General features: G+C 39.6%; 1 protein-coding gene across 1 annotated transcript; it reads right to left on the reverse strand.

The window, feature by feature from the left end:
• Positions 1-1,781: 1,781 nt before the first annotated feature.
• LOC104230975 (cyclin-U1-1) lies at positions 1,782-3,679 on the reverse strand. Its single transcript, XM_009783894.2, has 2 exons — positions 3,185-3,679; positions 1,782-2,262 (listed from the first exon to the last, which is right to left on the reverse strand). The coding sequence occupies exons 1-2, from the start codon at positions 3,610-3,612 to the stop codon at positions 1,983-1,985; spliced, it is 708 nt and encodes a 235-aa protein (XP_009782196.1). The 5' UTR covers positions 3,613-3,679; the 3' UTR covers positions 1,782-1,982.
• Positions 3,680-21,812: the final 18,133 nt, after the last annotated feature.

Below are 21,812 nucleotides of genomic sequence, written 5' to 3' on the forward strand. Positions count from 1 at the left end.
TTAAATAATAAAAATAAATTAAAAATAATGTGAGGATATTTATACCAAGAATTACTTTAGAAAATAAAATAAATCAAGTATACAACACTTAAAAATATTATTGATAAATTTAAATAATTTAAAATTTTCAATCAATAGTTTAAAAATAAAATAAATATTTAATTTAATATCAAATAGTTACATATCTATCTATATTATATTAAAAAATAATAGTGGATAGAAATATTAAATAAAGTATAAAGTTAATAAAAAAAATTACATGAAAACATGATAATATTACATATTAGATAACATTATAGCAAAAGTAAGGAAAAGACTATTTGAACTTGAGATTAGAAAGTTCTTAAAGTTATAATCAGAATACTCAAAATATGGGCATGATCACAAAATTCAAGATTTGCTAGATAAAGAAAAATAAGAATTTGATATCAAATTAAAAATTTAATATATTAAATAAATATCTCATGTAGGTAATTTTACTAATGAAAATTAAAAGCTAAATTTTTATCTTGAAAATAAAAGAGAAAGAAAATTTAATTGCACGTAATACAAAAAATAATTATAAAAAAATTCAATAAAATTGAAACAATAAAAGAACTTATGTATTAATTTTAGACTAATTAAAAATTATTTTTTTAAATAAACGTGATATTATTTGAGAGTCGACCAAAAGAATTTGTGTAAAAGCTAATTAAAAATTTTTAGTAGGGAAGGAATGTATAAAGAGGAAAATATAGATAGTCCGATGATGCTTTTATTTTAAATTTATTTAAAATATATGAAGTAAATTATTAAATAATACTCAAAAATTTTATTGGTAAATTTGAATGATGAAAGAGTTTTGAGTAAGAGAATAACAATGTAAGAATACACTAAATTTTAAGCATAATTTTTTATATTTATTGATGATTATTATTAGGGTCATAAGCAAGACATTAAGTCAAATTATAAGCTAATATAAGATTACATTACAATATAACAATTAAGTAATAAATAATGCAATAATTATAGGCAAAGAACAAAAAGGAAAAAAAATTTGTCTAAAAATATAGAAGGATAAGACTTATTTGAACTTGAGATGTAAAACAAAGTGGTAGTAATTTTGCTAAACTAATATGATTTATTGTGCTCAAACAAGATAGATCACAATGTTATATGTTTAATATTCTTTAATATTGTCCGTAAAATAAAATACAAAGTACCAAAATCAAGGGGTTGGATTATTACGGTATAGAAAAAGATAATATGTTATCCAGTACGAGACCTGAAAAATGATTTCATGTCTGCTTCTTAATTAATATCTATAATTTCTATATAGAAGGTTTAATTTTAAGGTTATTTGCACATAATTCAAATTTTTCAAATCATAATTTGACGTTGTTTATGTCTGCGCATCGCGCGGGTACTAATACTAGTTATATTTAACCAGAAAGAATATTTGATAATCCAAGTCAAACAGACCATTAATTAACATAACGAACCCTACTCTATGCAATTAGTAACCGCGCTGTTGATGTCTAAGCTCTTATCGAAGTCTTGCAATTATTAGTTTATTACTATGAATTTATATTCAGATGAAATCTCAAAGAAATTCTATGCATGATAACACACACATATTTTACATCATCAAGTTAAATTGACTCAATAACATATAACTTCTCATAACAAGCTTAATAAACTAGAAATTTTGATTAATAACATGCTATAGTCAGTTAAATTACACTGTTTATGTAAAATTGTTTACACTGCAACTATATGTAACTTAAACCTCTTTTCAAAAATTAAATAAAAAAACAATAGCAATCATATATCTTTTCTTTTCCTTTTTATAAACTTATATCTGTGATGGTAAGAATCATTCAATTGTGTTGTATGTGCAATAGGCTTTGTCCTAATGCACAAAACTCATATTCTACAAATTAAGCTGTCGCACTGTGACAGTAACACAAATGTTAAGTTACAAGGAAATAGGAGAGGTGAAATCAGTCTGGCAATTGGGATGGTGAAGAAGTCTGAGTATCCTCGACTGAAATTTCAGTGGCATCATCAACAGTACTACTGCTATTAATAACTGGCCTTTCAATCTTGAGGCTTGGTCCATTGCTCAACATTTCCTTCTCCAAATACTGGCAATAACTTTCGAAAACCCGCGAACTCACATTAACTCCAAAATCTAACAAGAAAAGCAGTTCCAATTCTAGCTTGTTCAATTCTGCATTTGTTACTCCTCCAACCCGGGCATAGAATGCGTTGTTGTAGTGTCTGATGTACATTATAACAGCAAAAATATCAGGAAATAATTAATGGTCTACGAGTGATTGTTCCAACTTGAATTTTCACTTCTTTTCAATAAGTTATCATAGGCTATTCAATACTCCTTCTATCGCATTTTATTTGACATACTTTTCTTTTTAATTTATCGCAAGAAAAATGATATATTTCTATATTTAAAAACAATTTAACTTTTTTGACCATAACTTTCAAACATCTTTTCTTCTCTTTTAAATTTCATGTCCAGTCAAACAACGTCATATAAAATATATACGTAATATTTTGTACTCTTATAAGTTTACCTTTTGTTTCTAAAAGGGAGATCAAGCCCTCTAGCTTGTCATTCCACTTTCCACACACACACCCTATATTTAAGTAGTTACTACACAATATAATTTTACCTGGTTCTCCTATGCATTGCTGCCTCCACTAACACAACTCTAGGAAACATAAGTGGATAATAATTAAGTACTCCATCATTCCATTTTAAAATTTGTATGAACGCTAAATTCAAGATTTTAAAATAACTTATTATAAAAAAATGCAAAAATAATGATTGAAAGGTAGGTTGATATTGAGCTATTACAATGAAGTTTACAGTTTAAATAATCTAATGAACATGAGTTTTTGAAAGTTGCAAAATCGTACAAAATGAAAGGAAGTAAAAAATAACTTAAATCCAAATTAGAACGAATTCAATATTATAAACTATATACACACTTATAGTATAGAAACTTGTTACATCATCAACATAACTTAAACCTTTTATAGTATATATACTTATACTACTATTTATTCTAAATTACTACCAATTAGCACGTGAAATAGTTATGAATAATTACTTTTTAAATTGTCATAACTGTGTAAATATTTCTTACAGTGAATATTATTATTGAGAAGAAAGAACACTTACGCATCGTCAAGCATTTTGGAAGCAACCATGACACAGGTGACAAGCAGCCTATGAACATTGAGAGAAACGAGAAGCGAATCAGGATACTTATGCCCCAATCTGTCAATATACACATACCCCACCACAAAACAAGACGGGCTGCAATTCGTGTATTTGTATAACCTCTCCAAATACTTCGGTATACTTATGCTCGGCGCTCTCACTCCGTGAAAAGCATTAAAGTTCTTTCCCAACACCGCGCCGACTTCGCCGCCGTTGCTGGCGAGTCCATTATCGTGGTGGTCGAGCATTAGCTGGTCATTTCGCGCAACCAGCTTTTCGAGAACGTAGGATAAGATGGTTAGGACCCTGGGAGTGGTTGTGTCGATGGCGGTGCTCGGCGGCTCTGGCCGGCGATGGAAGTCGTCGCTGCCGCCCTCGTCTAGCATCTATACCGCTTACTGTTTCATGAGGAAATTTCATGACTGCGGCTTTGGTTGTTTAATTGGATAGAATTCGATCCCCCGTTATCCCGTTGAGTTATTTTCCATCGTAGGGTGTTGGACACGTGTCACTGAATAAGACAACACTTAGGTTGTGTATCATTCATTAGTAAATGCACCTCAAAATAGAAGATGTAGAAGTAGTCGTGGATATGGTTGTCATATATAGAATCTTGGGTTGCAGACTGTAGGGTCATCATTTGCGTTAAATTAAATTCTGTGTTTTTGAGGTCTTAAAAACCTACCTTGGCACCGCCTCGATTTGTATGCGCAATTCGGGCGCGTAGCCAGGAAGCTTAAATGTGGAAATCTATGAAAAATGATAAGTTTTGACTGTAAAATGAATAAATTTGACTTCGGTCAATGTTTAGGGTAAACGGACAATATGGGACTTGGACGTATGCCCGGAATCAAATTTCAAGGTCCCAAGCCCGAGAAATGAATTTTTAAAGGAAATTATTTTATGAAATTGTTTAAGGAAAATTGAAATGAAATTTGCTTAGAACATGATGGTATCGGGCCCGTATTTTGGTTCCGGCGCCTGGTACAGATCTTATATATGATTTAAGACATTTCTGTGGAATTTGGTGAAAAACGGATGTCATATGATTTGGACTTAAATCGCAAAGTTGATGTTTAAAGAAGTTTTGAGAAAATTTCATTGATCTCGAGATTTAATTTGATGTTCATGATGTTATTTTGATGATTTGATAAAACCGTAGGATGTTTTTGAGGTTTTGTGCGCGCTTGGTTTGGAACCCCGAGGGCTCGGGTGAGTTTCAGATAGGTTCTGGGATGCCTTAGGCCTAAAAACACAGTTGTGGCAGGTTCAGAGAAGTTGCAGGTCTCTGAACCTGCCAATGCGGTCCGCACAAAAACATGTGCGACCGCGGAAGTACGGTCTGCGGTCGGCTTTGTGCGGTGCGCGGTGGAGGCCTGTGCGGCCGCAATCTATTTTGTGCGGTCCGCACAGGGCACTGGACCGCAGTACCCCAGGAAGGCCTGTGCGGCCGCAGTCCATTTTGTGTGGTCCACACAGAGGGTCTGAAAGGGGTATAAATAGACGAGATTTTCAGTTATTTTTCATTTTCAAAATTCCAAAAAAACATAAGAGGCGATTTTTCAAACAACCTTTCTTCTCCAAATCAATTGTAAGTCATTTTTTTAACTAGTTTTCTTCAATTATTAACATCTTTTAACATGATTTCAACTTTAAATCAATGATTTTCATGGGGGAAATTGGGTGTTTTGGGTAGAACCTAGGTTTTTCAAAAATTGGGGATTTGGACCTCGATTTGAGGTCCGATTTCAAAACAAATTATATATTTGAGTTCGTGGGGGAATGGATAATCGGGTTTTGGTTCGAACCTCGGGTTTTGACCATGTGGGCCTAGGGGCAATTTTGACTTTTTTGGGTAAAACTTTGGAAAACTCATTTTCATGCATTCAAATTGATTCATTTAGCGTTTATTGATGTAATTAAGTAACTTGTGGCTAGATACGAGCGAATTGGCGGTGGAATCAAGGGATAAAGCTATAATTGAATCTTGAGTTGTGTTCCAGGCATCGAGGTAAGTGTTCGGTCTAACCTTAGCTTGAGGGATTAGGAGTTGAGTCCTATTTGTTAATTGCTTCTTGTTGAGTACGACGTATAGTCATGGTGATGAGTATCTATACATTGGTGTGAGTATGACCGTGAATCCTAAATTGATACTTGTTGTGTTCTTAAATGATACTACGAATGCTATAGTGGGTGAATTCTTAATAATGAGTAAAGACTTAAGTTTATTTTCGTAGAAGATACTTATGATTGAGAAATGGTGATAATTGAGATGAGTAGGAGTTGAGTTAAGATTGATTATAGCTGATTCTCCCTTGTCGGGACGCATATACTTGTACTGTTGAATTCCCTTGCCGGGATAATATAGTTTATTGTTGACCCCTTACCGGGACTGTTATTATGATCATTGTTGACTGTATATTTGGGACGGGTTGCACGCCGTAATTGATATTAGATATTATATTGGATCGGGTTGTACGCCGCAACAGATATTATATTGGATCGGGTTGCACGCAACAACAGATATTATATTGGATCGGGTTGCACGCCGCAATAGTTATATATATGTGGATCGGGTTGCACGCGCAACAATATTAAATGATAAGGGATCGGGTTGCGCGCCGCAATAGTATTATTATTGTATTGTTGTAGCTATTGAACTGTCCTTTCATATCTTATTAAGTTACTGTTGGATTTGATATGTTCCCCGAAGCATGTACCCCCTCACATTTAAACTGCTTATTCCTGTTTATTTTCCGCCATATGTTATATAACTGCACAGGTTTATCTGGAGTCTGGTCCTAGTCTCGTCACTACCTCGCCGAGGTTAGGCCAGACACTTACCAGCACATGGGGTCGGTTGTGCTGATGCTACACTCTGCACTCTGTGAAGATGCCGGAGCAACATTAGATCAGTAGCTTGGGAGCCAGCCTTCAATCCACCGAGATTCTGAGGTAGTCCTGCAGGCGTCCGCAGGCCCGGTGTGTCTTATCATGTTCTGTTATCACTTGTATCCAAGACAGACTGTATTTATTTCCTTCAGATATTTGTATGTAGTAGTCATAGACGGTCTGTGAGTTGTGATACCGATTTTTGGGTAGAGACATATGTTGGCTTTTCATATCGATTTTGGTTTTAATTTCATCTTTCGTTTAATTTCATCTTCCGCTATCATTTAAATATTTATCACCTGTTAATGCAAGTTGTTAAAAGGCTTAAAATAAAGTAGTTGAAGATTTCTAAATTTTCCTGGCTTGGATCGCTTCTACGAGTAGGCGCCATCACGAATCCCGAGGGTGGGAAATCCGGGTCGTGACAAGTTGGTATTAGAGCTCTAGTTTACATAGGTCTCACAATTCATGGACAAGCTCAGTAGAGTCTGAGGGATCAGTACGGAGACGTCTGTATTTATCCCCAAGGCTATAGAGTTAGGAAAACTTCACATTTGTTCTTTCCTGTCGCGCGATTTTGTTTCTCAATGCTAATTGAATTTCTACTATATTCTTACGCAGATAGTGAGAACACGCACTTCCTCATCTACCGCTCAGCAGCCCGAACCCCCAGCAGCAGCTCCCATGAGGGGCAGAGGGCGAGGCCGAGGCCCTACTAGAGGCCGAGGTAGGGGCAGAGCTCAGCCCATAGCAGCAGCACCAGTGACGGAGTCTCAGGTTGATTGTGATGAGGAAGTTCCGACCCCAGCAATTCCGGTGGGCCCAGCTCAGGTCCTAGAGGGGTTTATTGCTACCCCAGTTCTTCAGGATGTTCTGATCCGATTAGTGGGTCTCATGGAGAGTGTCACCCGAGCAGGCTTGCTTCCTATGGCACTAGTCGTCTCCCAGGCTGGAGGAGGGCCCCAGACTCCTGCTACCCGCACTCCGGAGCAGGTAGCTTCCCAAATTCAGACTCCAGTGGTTCAGCCAGTTGGAGCAGTTCAGCCGGGTGTGGTAGCTCAGCCCGGCAGTGGAGCAGCTATGTCTGCTGATGCTTTGTGGAGGCTGGATAGGTTCACCAAGCTCTTCACTTCTACTTTCAGCGTTGCATCTACTGAGGATCCCTAGGATTATCTAGATAGCTGCTACGAGGTTCTCAGGAACATGGGTATTGTTGAGACCAATGGGGTCGATTTTACTATATTTCGCTTGTCTGGATCCGCCAAGACTTGGTGGAGAGATTATTGCTTGGCCAGATCAGTCGGATCGCCATCTTTGACTTGGGAGTAGTTTACAATGTTGTTTCTGGAGACGTTTCTCCCCATTACTCAGAGGGAGGCCTACCGGAGGCAGTTTGAGCGTCTCTAGCAGGGTTTCATGATGGTTACCCAGTATGAGACCAGATTCATCGACTTAGCTCGCCATGCCCTTCTCATCCTTCCTACCGAGAGAGAGAGACGGAGAGAGAGAGGGTAAGGAGGTTTATTGATGGTCTTATTCAAACGATTCGTCTTCAGATGGCTAGGGAGGCTGGGAGTGAGATTACTTTTCAAGAGGCGGCCAATGTGGTCAGGATAGTGGAGATGGTTCTGTCATAGGGAGGTGGTCATGGGTCGGATAAGAGGCCTCGTAATTCGAGTAGATTCAGTGGTGCCTCGTCTGGAGGCAGAGATTCATATGGTAGAGGCCATCCTCCTGGGCCCTTTCAGCCAGCTCTTCAGGTTTCTCATAGTGCTTCAAGTAGCCGTGGTCCGCAGATGCAGTATTCTGATCAGCAGTCCTACAGTGCACCACCAGCTCCTATCAGTGCACCGCCGCTCCAGAGTTTTCGGGGTGGTCATTCGGGTCGCCAGGGTCAGTCTCAGTTTCCTCAGCCACAACACTCAGGTGTATGTTTTGAGTGTGGTGAGTATGGTCATATCAGGAGGACTTGTCCGAGGTTAGTGGGTACTCAGTCGCAGCAACAGGGTTCCCGCGCTATGGTTCAGGCACCAGGTATTCCACAGACCGCCCAGCCAGCTAGAGGTGGGGGAAGAGGTGCTAGAGGTGGAGGTAGAGGTGCTAGAGGTGGAGCTCAGGCTGCTATAGGTGGAGGCCAGCCAGCTGCAGGCCATCCCAGAGATGTAGTTCAAGGTGGTGGGGCCCAACCTCGATGTTATGCTCTTCCAGCCAGGCGCGAGGCTGAGGCTTCAGATGCAGTTATTACAGGTACAGTTCTGGTTTGTGATAGAGATGCTTCAGTGTTATTTGAATCCAGGGTCTGCATACTCGTACGTATCATCTTATTTTGCACTGTATCTGATCATGCCTAGTGATTCATTGAGTGTTCCTGTTTATATATCTACACCGGTGGGTGAATCTATTATGGTAGATCGATTCCATCGTTCTTGTATTGTGGTGATTGGGGGTCTTGAGACTCGTGTAGATTTTTTGCTTCTAGACATGGTTGATTTTGATGTTATATTGGGGATGGACTGGTTATCACCTTACCATACTATCTTGGACTGTCATGCCAAGAATGTGACCTTAGCTTTACCGGGTATGCATCGTTTAGAGTGGAGAGGGTCTCCTGATCATTCTACCCGCAATGTTATCTCATATGTGAAGGCTCAACGTATGGTCGAGAAAGGGTGTTTGGCCTATTTGGCATATGTTCGTGATTCCAGTGCTGAGGTTTCATCTATTGATTCTGTGCCCGTTGTTTGTGACTTCCCTGAGGTATTCCCTTCAGACCTGCTGGGTATGCCACCTGACAAGGATATTGACTTTTGCATTGATTTGGCTCTAGGCACTCAGCCCATTTCTATCCCGCCATATCGTATGGCCCCGCTTGAGTTGAAAGAGTTGAAGGAACAGTTGCAAGACTTGTTTGAGAAAGGTTTCATTAAACCCAATGTTTCGCCTTGGGGTGTGCCGATGTTATTTGTTAAGAAGAAGGATGGGTCGATGAGAATGTGTATTTGTTACCGGTAGTTGAACAAGGTTACGATAATAAGTATCCATTGCTGAGGATTGATGATTTGTTTGATCAGCTTCAGGGTGCCAATGTATTTTCAAAGATTGACTTGATATCTGGCTACCATCAGCTGAGGATTAGGGCATCCGATGTCCTTAAGATAGCTTTCCGCACTCGGTGCAGGCATTATGAGTTCTTGGTTATGTTATTCGGGTTGACAAATGCCCCAGCAACTTTTATGGATTTGATGAACCGAGTGTTCAAGCCTTATTTGGATTCGTTCATGATAGTCTTCATTGATGATATTTTGATATATTCCCGCAGTCGGGAGGAGCACGAGCAGCATCTCAGAGTGGTTTTTCAGACTCTGAGGGATAGTCAGCTATATGCTAAGTTCTCGAAGTGTAAGTTCTGGCTGAGTTCAGTTGCATTCCTAGGTCATGTTGTATCAGCAGAGGGTATTCAGGTGGATCCGAAGAAGATTGAGGCAATCAAGAACTGACCTAGGCCAGTATCAGCTATAGATATTCGGAGTTTCTTGGGATTAGAAGGCTACTATCGTCGGTTCGTGGAGGGATTTTCATCCATTGCAGCCCCGATGACCAGGTTGACACTGAAGGGTGCCTAGTTCAGATGGTCGGGCGAGTGTGAGGCGAGCTTTCAGAAGCTCAAGACAGCTCTGACTATGGCACCAATATTGGTTTTGCCCACAGGTTCAGGGCCTTATACAGTCTATTGTGATACATCTCGTATTGGACTTGGTGCAGTGTTGATGCAGAATGGCAAAGTCATTGCTTATGCTTCGTGGCAGTTGAAGATTCATGAGAAGAACTACCCGGTTCATGATTTGGAGTTGGCAGCCATTGTTCATGCATTGAAGATTTGGAGGCATTATCTGTATGGCGTGGCATGTGAGGTATTCACGGATCGCAAGAGTCTTCAGTATTTGTTCAAGCAAAAGGAGTTGAATTTGAGACAGAGGAGGTGGTTGGAGTTGTTGAAAGATTATGATATCACTATCTTATATCACCCGGGAAAGGCCAATGTGGTGGCCGATGCGTTGAGTAGGAAGTCAGCTAGTATGGGCAGTCTTGCTTACATTCCGGTCGGTGAGAGACCGCTTGCTTTGGATGTTCAGGCTTTGGCCAATCAGTTCGTGAGGTTGGATGTCTCTGAGCCCAGCCATGTGCTAGCTTACACAGTCTCTCGTTCTTCGTTATTGGAGCATATCCGTGATCGGCAGTATGATGATCCCCATTTGTGTGTCCTTAGAGACACGGTGCAGCGCAGAGGTGCCAAGCAGGTTGCCTTAGATGATGATGGAGTTTTGAGATTGCAGGGTCGAGTTTGTGTGCCTAATATGGATGGATTCCGAGAGTTGATTTTAGAGGAGGCCCATAGTTCCCGGTACTCTATTCATCCGGGCGCCGCAAAGATATATCAGGACTTGCGGCAGCATTATTGGTAGCGTAGAATAAAGAAGGACATCGTTGCATATATGGCTCGGTGTTTGAATTGTCAGCAGGTTAAGTATGAGCATCAGAGGCCTGGTGGTTTATTTCAGAGGATTGAGCTTCCCGAGTGGAAGTGGTAGCAGGTTACTATGGATTTCGTTGTTGGACTCCCGCAGACTCGGAAGAAGTTCGATGCAGTATGGCCATTGTTGATAGGCTGACCAAGTTAGCACATTTCATTCCTGTGGCAGTCTCCTATTCATCCGAGAGGTTAGCTGAGATCTATATCCGAGAGATTGTTCGTCTTCATGGTGTGCCTATGTCTATCACTTTGGATAGAGGTATGCAGTTCGGCAAGAGTTGGGCAGTCAGGTTAAGTTGAGTACAACATTTCATCCTCAGACAGACGGGCAGTCCGAGCGGACTATTCAGATTTTGGAGGATATGCTTCGAGCCTGTGTCATCGACTTTGGAGGCTCGTGGGATCAGTTTTTGCGTTTTACAGAGTTTGCCTACAACAACAGCTACCAACCGAATATTCAGATGGCTCCTTATGAGGCATTATATGGTAGGCAGTGTCGGTCTCTGGTTGGATAGTTTGAGCCGGGAGATGCTCAGTTGTTGGGTATGGATCTGGTTCAGGAGGCATTGGACAAGGTCAAGATTATTCAGGATAGGCTTCGTACAGCTCAGTCCAGGCAAAAGAGTTATGCAGATCGCAAGGTTCGAGATGTGGCTTTTATGGTCGGTGAGCGGGTATTGCTCCGAGTGTCGCCTATGAAGGGTGTGATGATATTTGGGAAGAAGGGCAAGCTTGGCCCTTGGTTCATTGGTCCATTTGAGATTCTTGATCGAGTGGGAGAGGTGGCTTATAGACTTGCATTGCCGCCGAGCTTATCAACTGTGCATCTAGTGTTTCATGTGTCCGTGCTTCGGAAGTATCACAACGATCCATCCCAAATGTTTGATTTCAGCACTGTCCAGTTGGACAAGGACTTGTCTAATGAGGAAGAGCCGGTAGCCATTCTAGACCGGCAGGTTCGTCAATTGAGGTCGAAGAGTTTTTCTTCTGTTCATGTTTAGTGGAGAGGTCAGCCTCATGAGGCATCGACCTGGGAGTCCGAGTCCGATATATGGAGCCGTTATCCCCATTTTTTCCCTGACTCAGGTACTTCCTTCTTCTGTCCATTCGAGGACGAGCAATTATTTTAGAGGTGGAGAATGTGATGACTCAAAAGATCATCACTTGATTTAAATTAAATTCTGTGTTTTCGAGGCCTTAAAAACCTCCCTTTGCACCACCTCAATTTGCGTGCGTAGTCTGGGCGCGTACCCGGGAATCTTAAATGTGGAAATCTGTGAAAATGGATAAGTTTTGACTATAAAATAAATAAATTTGACTTCGGTCAATGTTTTAGGTAAACAAACCCGGACCTGTGATTTGACGGTCCCGGAGGGTCCGTAGAAATATATGGGACTTGGGCGTATGCCCGGAATCAAATTCCGAGGTCCCAAGCCCGAGAAATGAATTTTGAAAAGAATTATTTTCTGAAATTGTTTAAGGAAATTGAAATGAAATTTGCTTAGAACATAATGGTATCGGGCCCGTATTTTGGTTCCGGCACTCGGTACAGGTTTTATATATGATTTAAGACATTTCTGTGGAATTTGGTGAAAAACGGATGTCATATGACGTGATTCGGACTTAAATCGCAAAGTTGATATTTAAAGAAGTTTTGAGAAAATTTCATTGATCTCGAGATTTAATTTGATGTTCATGATGTTATTTTTATGATTTGATTACACGAATAAGTCCGTAGTATGTTTTTGAGGTTTTGTGCGCGCTTGGTTTGGAACCCCGAGGGCTCGGGTGAGTTTTGGGTAGGTTCCGGAATGCCTTAGGCTTAAAAACATAGTTGTGGCAGGTTCAGAGAAGTTGCAGGTCTCTTAATCCGCCAGTGCGGTCCGCACAAAAATGCGTGCGACCGCGGAAGTGCGGTCCGCGGTGGAGGCCTGTACGGCCGCAATCCATTTCGTGCGGTCCGCACAGGGCACTGGACCGCAGTACCCCAGGAAGGCCTGTGCGGCCACAGTCCATTTTGTGCGGTCCGTACAGGGGTCTGAGAGGGGTATAATAGACGAGATTTTAAGTTATTTTTCATTTTCAAAATTCCAAAAAAACATAAGAGGCGATATTTCAAACAACCTTTCTTCTCCAAATCAATTGTAAGTCATTTTTTTAACTAGTTTTCTTCAATTATTAACATCTTTTCACATGATTTCAACTTCAAATCAATGATTTTCATGGGAAAAATTGGGTGTTTTGGGTAGAACCTAGGTTTTTCAAAAATTGGGGATTTAGACCTCGATTTGAGGTCTGATTTCAAAATAAATTATATATTTGAGTTCGTGGGGGAATGGGTAATTAGGTTTTTGTTCGAACCTCGGGTTTTGACTATGTGGGCCCGGGGGCGATTTTGACTTTTTTGGGTAAAACTTTGGAAAACTCATTTTCATGGATTCAAATTGATTCATTTAGCGTTTATTGATGTTATTAAGTAACTTGTGGCTAGATACGAGTGAATTGGCGGTGGAATCAAGGGATAAAGCTATAATTGAAACTTGAGTTGTGTTCGAGGCATCGAGGTAAGTGTTCGGTCTAACCTTAGCTTGAGGGATTAGGAGTTGAGTCCTATTTGCTAATTGCTTCTTGTTGAGTACGACGTATAGGCATGGTGACGAGTATCTATACGTTGGTGTCGAGTATAACCGTGAGTCCTAAATTGATACTTGTTGTATTCTTAAATGATACTACGAATGCTATAGTGGGTGAATTCTTGATAATGAGTAAAGACTTAAGTTTATTTTCGTGGAAGATACTTATGATTGAGAAATGGTGATAATTGAGATGAGTAGGAGTTGAGTTAAGATTGGTTATAGCTGATTCTCCCTTGCCGGGACGCATATACTTGTACTATTGAATTCCCTTGCCGGGATAGTATAGTTTATTGTTGACCTCTTGCCGGGACTGTTATTATGATCACTGTTGACTGTATATTTGGGACGGGTTGCACGCGGCAACATTATTATATATATTTATGGATCGGGTTGCATGCCGCAACAAATATTAATATTGGATCGGGTTGCACGCTGCAACAGATATTATATTGGATTGGGTTGCACGCCGCAACAGTTATATATATGTGTATCGGGTTGCACACCGCAACAATATTAAATGATAAGGGATCGGGTTGCGCGCCGCAACAGTATTGTTATTGTATTGTTGTAGCTATTGAACTGTCCTTTCATATCTTATTAAGTTTCTGTTGGATTTGATATGTTCCCTGAAGCATGTACCCTCCCATTTAAACTGCTTATTCCTGTTTATTTTCCGCCATATGTTATATAACTGCACAGGTTTATCTGGAGTCCGGTCCTAGCCTCGTCACTACCTCGCCGAGGTTAGGCCAGACACTTACCAGCACATGGGGTCGGTTGTGCTGATGCTACACTTTGCACTCTGTGCAGATACCGGAGCAGCATTGGATCAGTAGCTTGGGAGCCAGCCTTCAGTCCACAGAGATTCCAAGGTAGTCCTGCAGGCGTCCGCAGGCCCGGCGTCTCTTCTATCTATTATCATGTTCTGTTATCACTTGTATCCGAGACATGCTGTGTTTCTTTCCTTCAGACATTTGTATGTAGTAGTCATAGACGGTCCGTGAATGTTGTGACACCGGTTTCTGGGTAGAGACATATGTTGGCTTTTCGTATCGATTTTGGTATTATATTCATTTAAGTCTTCCGTTTAATTTCATCTTCCGCTATCATTTAAATATTTATCACCTGTTAATGCAAGTTGTTAAAAGGCTTAAAATAAAGCTGTTGAAGATTTCTAAATTTTCCTGGCTTGCCTAGCTTCTACGAGTAGGCGTCATCACGAATCTCGAGAGTGAGAAATCCGGGTCGTGACACAGACTTGCAGTAACTTTTTTATTACAATTTCTCATTTAAGTTCTAATGTGGTAAAATGTATCCTCTAATGTCCTCTTCTGGAGTTGACGATGATTATAGTGAGAAGCAGATTAATCAAGCTGTACTTACAAAGAGCTTAAACTGAGACGTACTACATGCTGCTTAATCTAATTTACTATTTTCCTTTTAAATATAGAAAATTAAAAGTTACAAATACTTCACGAACGACAAACAAATAAAAGGCGGAGATTATTAATAAATCTCAATATTGCAAGAAAAGGATTGTGTTCGTTGCCACAAACTATGTACAATTTATGTAGTACATTCCAAAGGTTTCAATCTAAATAGATAAGTACAACAGGTATTCACAAGAACTTGAGTGTGACTATAATTAGGACTCTAGCTAATGTAATTTAAAGCAAATGGATCACGTTGGCGAGAATGATCTATTAGAATTTGGATTATCCTTATCATGCCCCCCGCAAGATAGGCTGAATGGAAAGAAGACCAATTTTGTTGACTTGTTGGAAGAATTGCCGCTTAGGATGAGCCTTTGTCAGTGAATCGGCTAGCTGTTCACCTGTTGGTATGTGTTTCACTACGATTTCTCCCTTGGAAACTTGGTCACGCACAAATTGAAAGTCAATAGCCACATGCTTCATTCTATTGTGGAAAACGGATTTTTTACAAAGATAAGTGGCACCAACATTGTCGCAATATACAACTAGTAACTTGAGCTGGTTCAAAGAAAGTTCATGAAGAAGATTAGATAGCCAATTTATTTCTGCAGCTGTTGTAGCCATTGGTTTATATTCTGATTCAGTGGATGATCTAGAAACTGTGCGTTGCTTTTTGGAAGACCAACTAATCGGATTAGAGCCAAGAAAAATTAAGTACGCTGATGTGGACATGTGATCGTCATGGCTGCCAGCCCAGTCATCATCTGAGAATATTGTTAGCGATAGAGATGTAGACTTCTTGAAGTGTAAGCCATAAGTAATAGTGTGCTTGAGGTATCTAAGAAGCCTTTAAACAACTTGCCAATGGGTAACTGTTGGAGAATGCATGAATTCAACTAATTTGTTTAAAGCAAATATCTAGACGAGTGAGTGATAGGTACTGCAAGGCACCAATAGCTCTTCGATATTCTTTGGCATCTGTTGGAGAGAAGCCATCATTGAGAGACAAAGCTGATGAGCAAACCTATGGAGTGGATACCCCTTTTGCATCTAACATGTTGTGGAGTTCCAGTACATCAGAAATTGCATCTAACATGTTGTGGCGTTCCAGTATATCAGAAATGTACTTGTGTTGTGTAAGAATTAAACCACCATTGTAGGGAGTAACCTCTACTCCAAGGAAATAGTGGAGGCTGCCAAGGTCTTTAAGAGAGAATCCAACTGCCAACTTCGCTATGATAGACTAGACATTAGACTTTGAGTTATCTGTGATAATAATATCGTCTACATACGCTAGGAGGAAGAGATGAGAATTATCACAATGATAGATGAATAGTGAAGTATCAGATCGAGCATTATTAAAGCCACAAGACAACAAGTAAGAACGAAGCTCCATGTACCAAGCACGGGGAGTTTGAAGTAGACAATATATAGGTTTTTTCAAGAAAAGAATATGAAAATAATTCAATAGAGGCATTATTTTGTGGACAGAATTTGGCTACTGAAATTAGATTTTTCATAGGTGAGGTGCACACAAGACATTATTTAGCACCAATGGATTATTAGTTAGATTTTGAGAGAGTAGTATGTCCTATATGTGAAATGGGGATACCTTTACCGTCACCAACGATGATTTCATCCGTCCCAGTGAAGTCAGATGCAAACATAAGATTTTGTGGATCATTTTTCATGTGGTGAGAAGCACCCGAGTCGATCACCCAATGATTATTTGGTAAGTTGCTATGAGCAGCAAAGTTGGCTTGCATTTCGGTAGCTAAGTGAGACTTTGAGCGACAAACTTTGGGGATATGGCCAAATTTATCACAAAGTTGACATTGCACCCATTTATTATTGGATTGCCTTGGCGGATATCCATTTTGTTGTCTATGTTGGTTGCCCAACTGTCCAATTATGGAGGATGACTTGCGGTTGCTATTGAAGTTATTACCACGAGGTCGATTATTCGAGGAGCTTCTCTGGTTAAGTTGAGCAGTGATAGTGTTTCTTTTTGGCATCTTCATGTTTAAGGAACACTTTATGATCAAGTAGTTTGTCATATAGTTCTTTAAAGCTGATGGGTGTGTCTCGGGCTTGGATGGCTGTTGAGATTTCCTTGTATTCTGTGCCCAGAATACTGAGAACTTTGATGATCAACTCCTCACTGGTAATAGGGGATCCAGTCGCCGCCAATTCACTTGTGTCACGACCCAAATTCTATGTTAAGCCGTGATGACGCCAAACACCATTGTTAGGCAAGCCAACACTAATCAACTAGTAAATCTTCATTTAAATAATTAGTACGTGAAAACTTTTCCTTATTGATGAACAAATTAGGAGTTTGAAACTTAAGCATAATTAGAGGAAAGTAATAATTACGAACTTATATCATGATAGTAATCCAAAAATCATAAAGTCTACCAATGTGTGTGCCAAGACCTGGTGTCACAAGTATGTTGGCAATCTAGTAGAATGTACAAAATCATACTACCCTACTATCTGGAAAGGAAATAGACCGGAAAATTAAAGACATAGAAAGACTCCAGCTGCTGCAGAATAGCTCAAAAGGGCAGCTCACCGGAAGTCTCAAACTGAGTAGTCCACTCTACGCGCCGGACTGATGGCCAGATGCACCTGCCTCAAAGCATGTACAATCAAGTACAAAAGTGTAGCGTGAGTACATAAAAATATGTACCTAGTAAGTATATCGCCTAAACTCGCAGAAGTAGTGACGAGGGGTCGACTCCGACACTTACTAGGGCCAACAATATAATAATGTGAAGTTCCAATTCTTAAAGCATAATGTATGTAGATAATAGTCAAGCTTAAACCAGAACAATAACCGAGGAATTTCCTCCATCATATTTAAGAAGGCAGGACACTTTCTTTATTTAAAACAAGTGGCATATCAAGAAATAAAGCATACAACTACAAAGAGTTCCCATTCTATTATCACACACAATTACCACCGAGGATGTTCAGCCCGATCTAACATAAAAGTAAAATGTGCACTTCTGAGGGTCGAACGACGCGAACCATAGATGCATCTATTCACCCCGCTCACGAATCATACATGTGAAGCGGTAAAAGCATAGCCCCGCTCGCGAATCATCCGTGCGGCGTGGTAATACATAATTTTTATCATTTAAAACACAACATTTGTTTGATTCTTTTTCAAAAATGAAACAATTCTCTTGAAGCCTTTAAATCCTTAGATTTTCTTCAACTTAATTACTTTCTTACAATTAGCATATATAATCAAATAGTAGGGTCCACAAAGCATGGTGTAAATCTAGAACTACCCGGACAATAATAGAAATAGTAGCTACGTACGGACTCTTGTCACTTCGTGCGTATGTAGCCCCACAATTAATCACATATTAATTAAGTTCACCTAAGGGAAATTTCCCTCCTACAAAGTTAGAAAAGAGACTTACCTTTCCTAAAGCTTACTTTCAAATTTAAGAATGCGCTCAAATCCTCAAATCGGAGCCGAACGATCCAAAACTATTCAAATGGGGTAAGAACTAGTCAATACGTGCTCAAGAGTTCATATTCTAACTATTAAAGTAATTTTTCAACCCTAAATGCAAGGTTCCTAAAATTCATCCCCAGGCCCAAGTGCCTGGATTCCAAAAAACTTTCAAAGAAAGTTGTTACCCATAACCTAAGGATCAAGAATATATAATTTTTACTTCATTTCATAATGAATTTCGTGGTTAAATCTTGTTTTATCAAAAACCTAGGTTTTATTCTAATCCCATGATTTTCACTAATCTTTACATGTTAATCAACCCAAAATTCAAGTATTTAACTCACATATAGTAGGAATTTACCTTCAAAGGCTTGGTGAAAAACCCCTCTCAAAAGCTCTAAAATCGCCCAACTATGGAGTGAAAATGAGCCAAAAATGTCTAACTCCCGCAATAAATGAAGGTCACTGCCTTTAGTGATTTCTGCATCTGCGGTCCTGGGCTGCACCTGCACCTACCGCATCTACATAAAAGGGTCCGCTTCTGTGAAACTCCACTGGGCTGGCTGGGCCTCTTCTGCAGAAAGCCAACCGCTTTTGCGTAGAGAAGGCCGGTTCTGCGGTTCCTAGGCTGGCCACCCATGGCCGTATCTGCAATGGCTTACCCGCTTCTGCGGGCTCGCACCCGCGGCTGGCCAACCACATGTGCGGTTATGACAGAAGTCTGGAGCTTCAGCTTCTTCTCACATTTTCAACTAACCTCGAGCCTCGTCTGATTGACGCTCGGGGCCCCGCCCGAACATATCGACAAGTTTGGAATGATAAAATGGACTCGCTCGAACCCTCAGAACACCAGAAACAATATTAAAACTGGGAATCACACCCTAAAACCAATTGATTCAAACTTATGAACTTCAAGTTCTTCAATTTACTTCCAATGTGACGAAATACATTTATACTGCTCGGATTGACACCAAATTTTCCATGCACGTCTTAAATGACATTATGGAACTATTTCCGATCTCGAAATTCCGTTTGGACCTCGATATCATCAAAACCCGCTCTAAACAAAATTTAAAGAACTTTCAAAAACCTTCAAGAATCAACTTTCACTATTATGCGCCAAAACGCTCCCAGATCATCCAAAATCTAATACGAACATACGTCCAAGTCCGAAATCATCATTCGAACCTATTGGAATAGTCAAATCCCGATTCCGAGGTCGTTTACTCAAAATGTTGACCGAAGTCAAACTTGGCCTTTTAAGCCAACCTTAAGGAACCAAGTGTTCCGATTTCATCCCAAACTCTTTCAAATCTCGAACCAACAATCCCCGCAAGTCATAAATAAGTAAAAGTAAGTACGAAAAGTCTTATTTAGGGGAATGAAGTTCTAGAAAGCAAAACAACCGGTCAGGTTGTTACAATCTGCTAGAGATGTGATTTCACCCATAAAGTCAGCAATAGATCTGAAATTTCTTCGAAGTGTGGATAGTTGTTCCCGCAGGCTAAAATTTCAAGTTTGGGATTTGTTTGCGTATGTAGTGTGAAGGCGCTGCCAGGAAATTGTTGCTGTGGTGGCATTAGCAATAACTGGTGCTATTGTACAGTCCACAGAAGCCATGATTGCATTTCGGAGAAGGCTATCTTGCCTCATCCAAATTTTGTAGGCTTGGTTGGGTGTATTTGAACCATCTGTTGCAGTAAGGAACTGTGGAAGACACTTCTCTATGCCATCGATATATCCCATCAGATCATATCCGATGAGAAGGTTAGAAAGTTGGTTCTTCCATGTCAAAAAATTGTGACTGCCAGTGAGCTTGAGAGGCAATTGCGAGGAAGGATTGATGGTGATGAGCTGAGTTTGTTGTGGATGGTTGCTGCCACCAGTGGCAGTGATAACAACGGCTTCGGAGTTTGAAGGAGCCATTAGTGTTAGCTGATTTGCAATTGGTTTGGTTTTGAGAAAAGTCAAAATGAAGTGAATTGAAGGGGGAAAAAATGAGGTTCCCAAGATCAAGCTACTCGTTAGAGTTTTTCAACACTCTGAAACCATAATGAATCTCAATATCTGCAGGAAAAGGATTGTGTTCATTGCCTCAACTATGTACAATTTATATAGCACATTCGAAAGGTTTCAATCTAAATAGATAAGTACAACATATATTCACTAGAGTTTGAGTGTGATTATGACTAGGACTCTAGCTAATATAATTTAAAGTAAATGGATCACGTTTGGTGAGAATGATCTGTTAGGATTTGGATTATCCTTATCAATTATAAGTAAGAGAATTGAGTATATTTAATGAGGAGATCAACAAAGAAAATTTTACGAATATTTCTAATAAAATTCTATGAAGTAAAACAACATTTCATGAGTTCAATGATCATGCCCAACTCTAATCCTAAAAAGGACTAAATGGTCGTTGCAAATATAATCCGATTTACAAGTTCGAAGTCGAATTCCACAGAGAATTAAGTACTAATCACGACTGCTAGTTTCGCAAGAATTCAAGTAATCAACTTCCAAAAATATTGAATCATGAGTTGAATGTTAACTAACTAACAACAAGGTAATTAAAAAGTTGGAATTTTATTACTAACAAAGCAAATGTTGTAGACAAGATTGGAAAGGTCTAGAGTTACGATTTTCCCTTTTATCGGAATCCTCCCTACTACGTCTCCTAAAAATTCGCCTAGATACTCTCTACTAATCGAGAGCACTTTAGGTGTCGTAATTCTCTTCCGAACAAATACAATAATTTAATAAATGTATTCTTTCGAACTACGCTAGCTGGTACTAGTTTACCGCTCACTAAGATCGCACCATAGTTTCGTTATTCCTAATCCCACCTTTAAACCTTTCGTATTGATCCCTCGTGTACGTTAGGAGTGATATTGTTCAACAAATACCTAAATATGTATCCCTTTTCAAATAATACACACTAACTGGGCATAGCCAAATGAGGGCTATTCAATCAACAACAATAATCAAGTAGTTGAACAAGTAGAGAAAATCCAATAGCAAATTTATATTAAATGCAAAAAAATTTCATCCTCCAAGAGGTTCCATCAAACCCTAGAATAAAGAGTTTAGCTTTCATAATTGTTTTCACAACTACAATATAAGAATTTATTACCAATAATAGAAAAAGGGAAGAAGAAAGATAAAAACTCATTTCCGAATCCTCCTTCGTGCTCCTTGCTTGTTTTTGACTTCAAAGATGTTGTGTAACCCTCAAAAAGTCATTCTTTGATGTATTTATATCACTTAGGGTTGCTAGGGGGGGGGGGGATTTTTCAATCCCACTTTGGATGGGAAAAGCTGGAATCCGTGTCTGCCTTCGCGCATCGCGCGCCCATGGACGTGGATTCAGCTTTTGAAATTCTTCCATTTTGCGAAGCAATCCGTGCCTTTGCTTCACTTCCCTGTTTTTTGCCTTCATTTTTCTCCTTTCTCGCGTCTGTTTTCGTGCCACACACGAGAATAGACGAGCTCCCAATCCTTCAATTTTTCTCCTTTTTGCAATAATTTGATTTCTTTTGCTCCATTATCATTCAAGCTCACTCCCACAAATAAGAAATACGTAATGCGTATAATTCACTTCAAATATTATGTAGTCTCC

Source organism: Nicotiana sylvestris, chromosome 7 (assembly GCF_000393655.2).
Source record: "Nicotiana sylvestris chromosome 7, ASM39365v2, whole genome shotgun sequence".
Taxonomy (NCBI): Eukaryota; Viridiplantae; Streptophyta; class Magnoliopsida; order Solanales; family Solanaceae; genus Nicotiana; species Nicotiana sylvestris.

Excerpts from the sequence above, each read along its gene's own strand:
- LOC104230975 (XM_009783894.2), bottom strand. The coding sequence starts at position 3,612 with ATGCTAGACGAGGGCGGCAGCGACGACTTCCATCGCCGGCCAGAGCCG. Across the intron at positions 2,263-3,184 it reads TCCAAAATGCTTGACGATGC|ACACTACAACAACGCATTCT; the intron begins GTAAGTGTTCTT and ends AATGTACATCAG.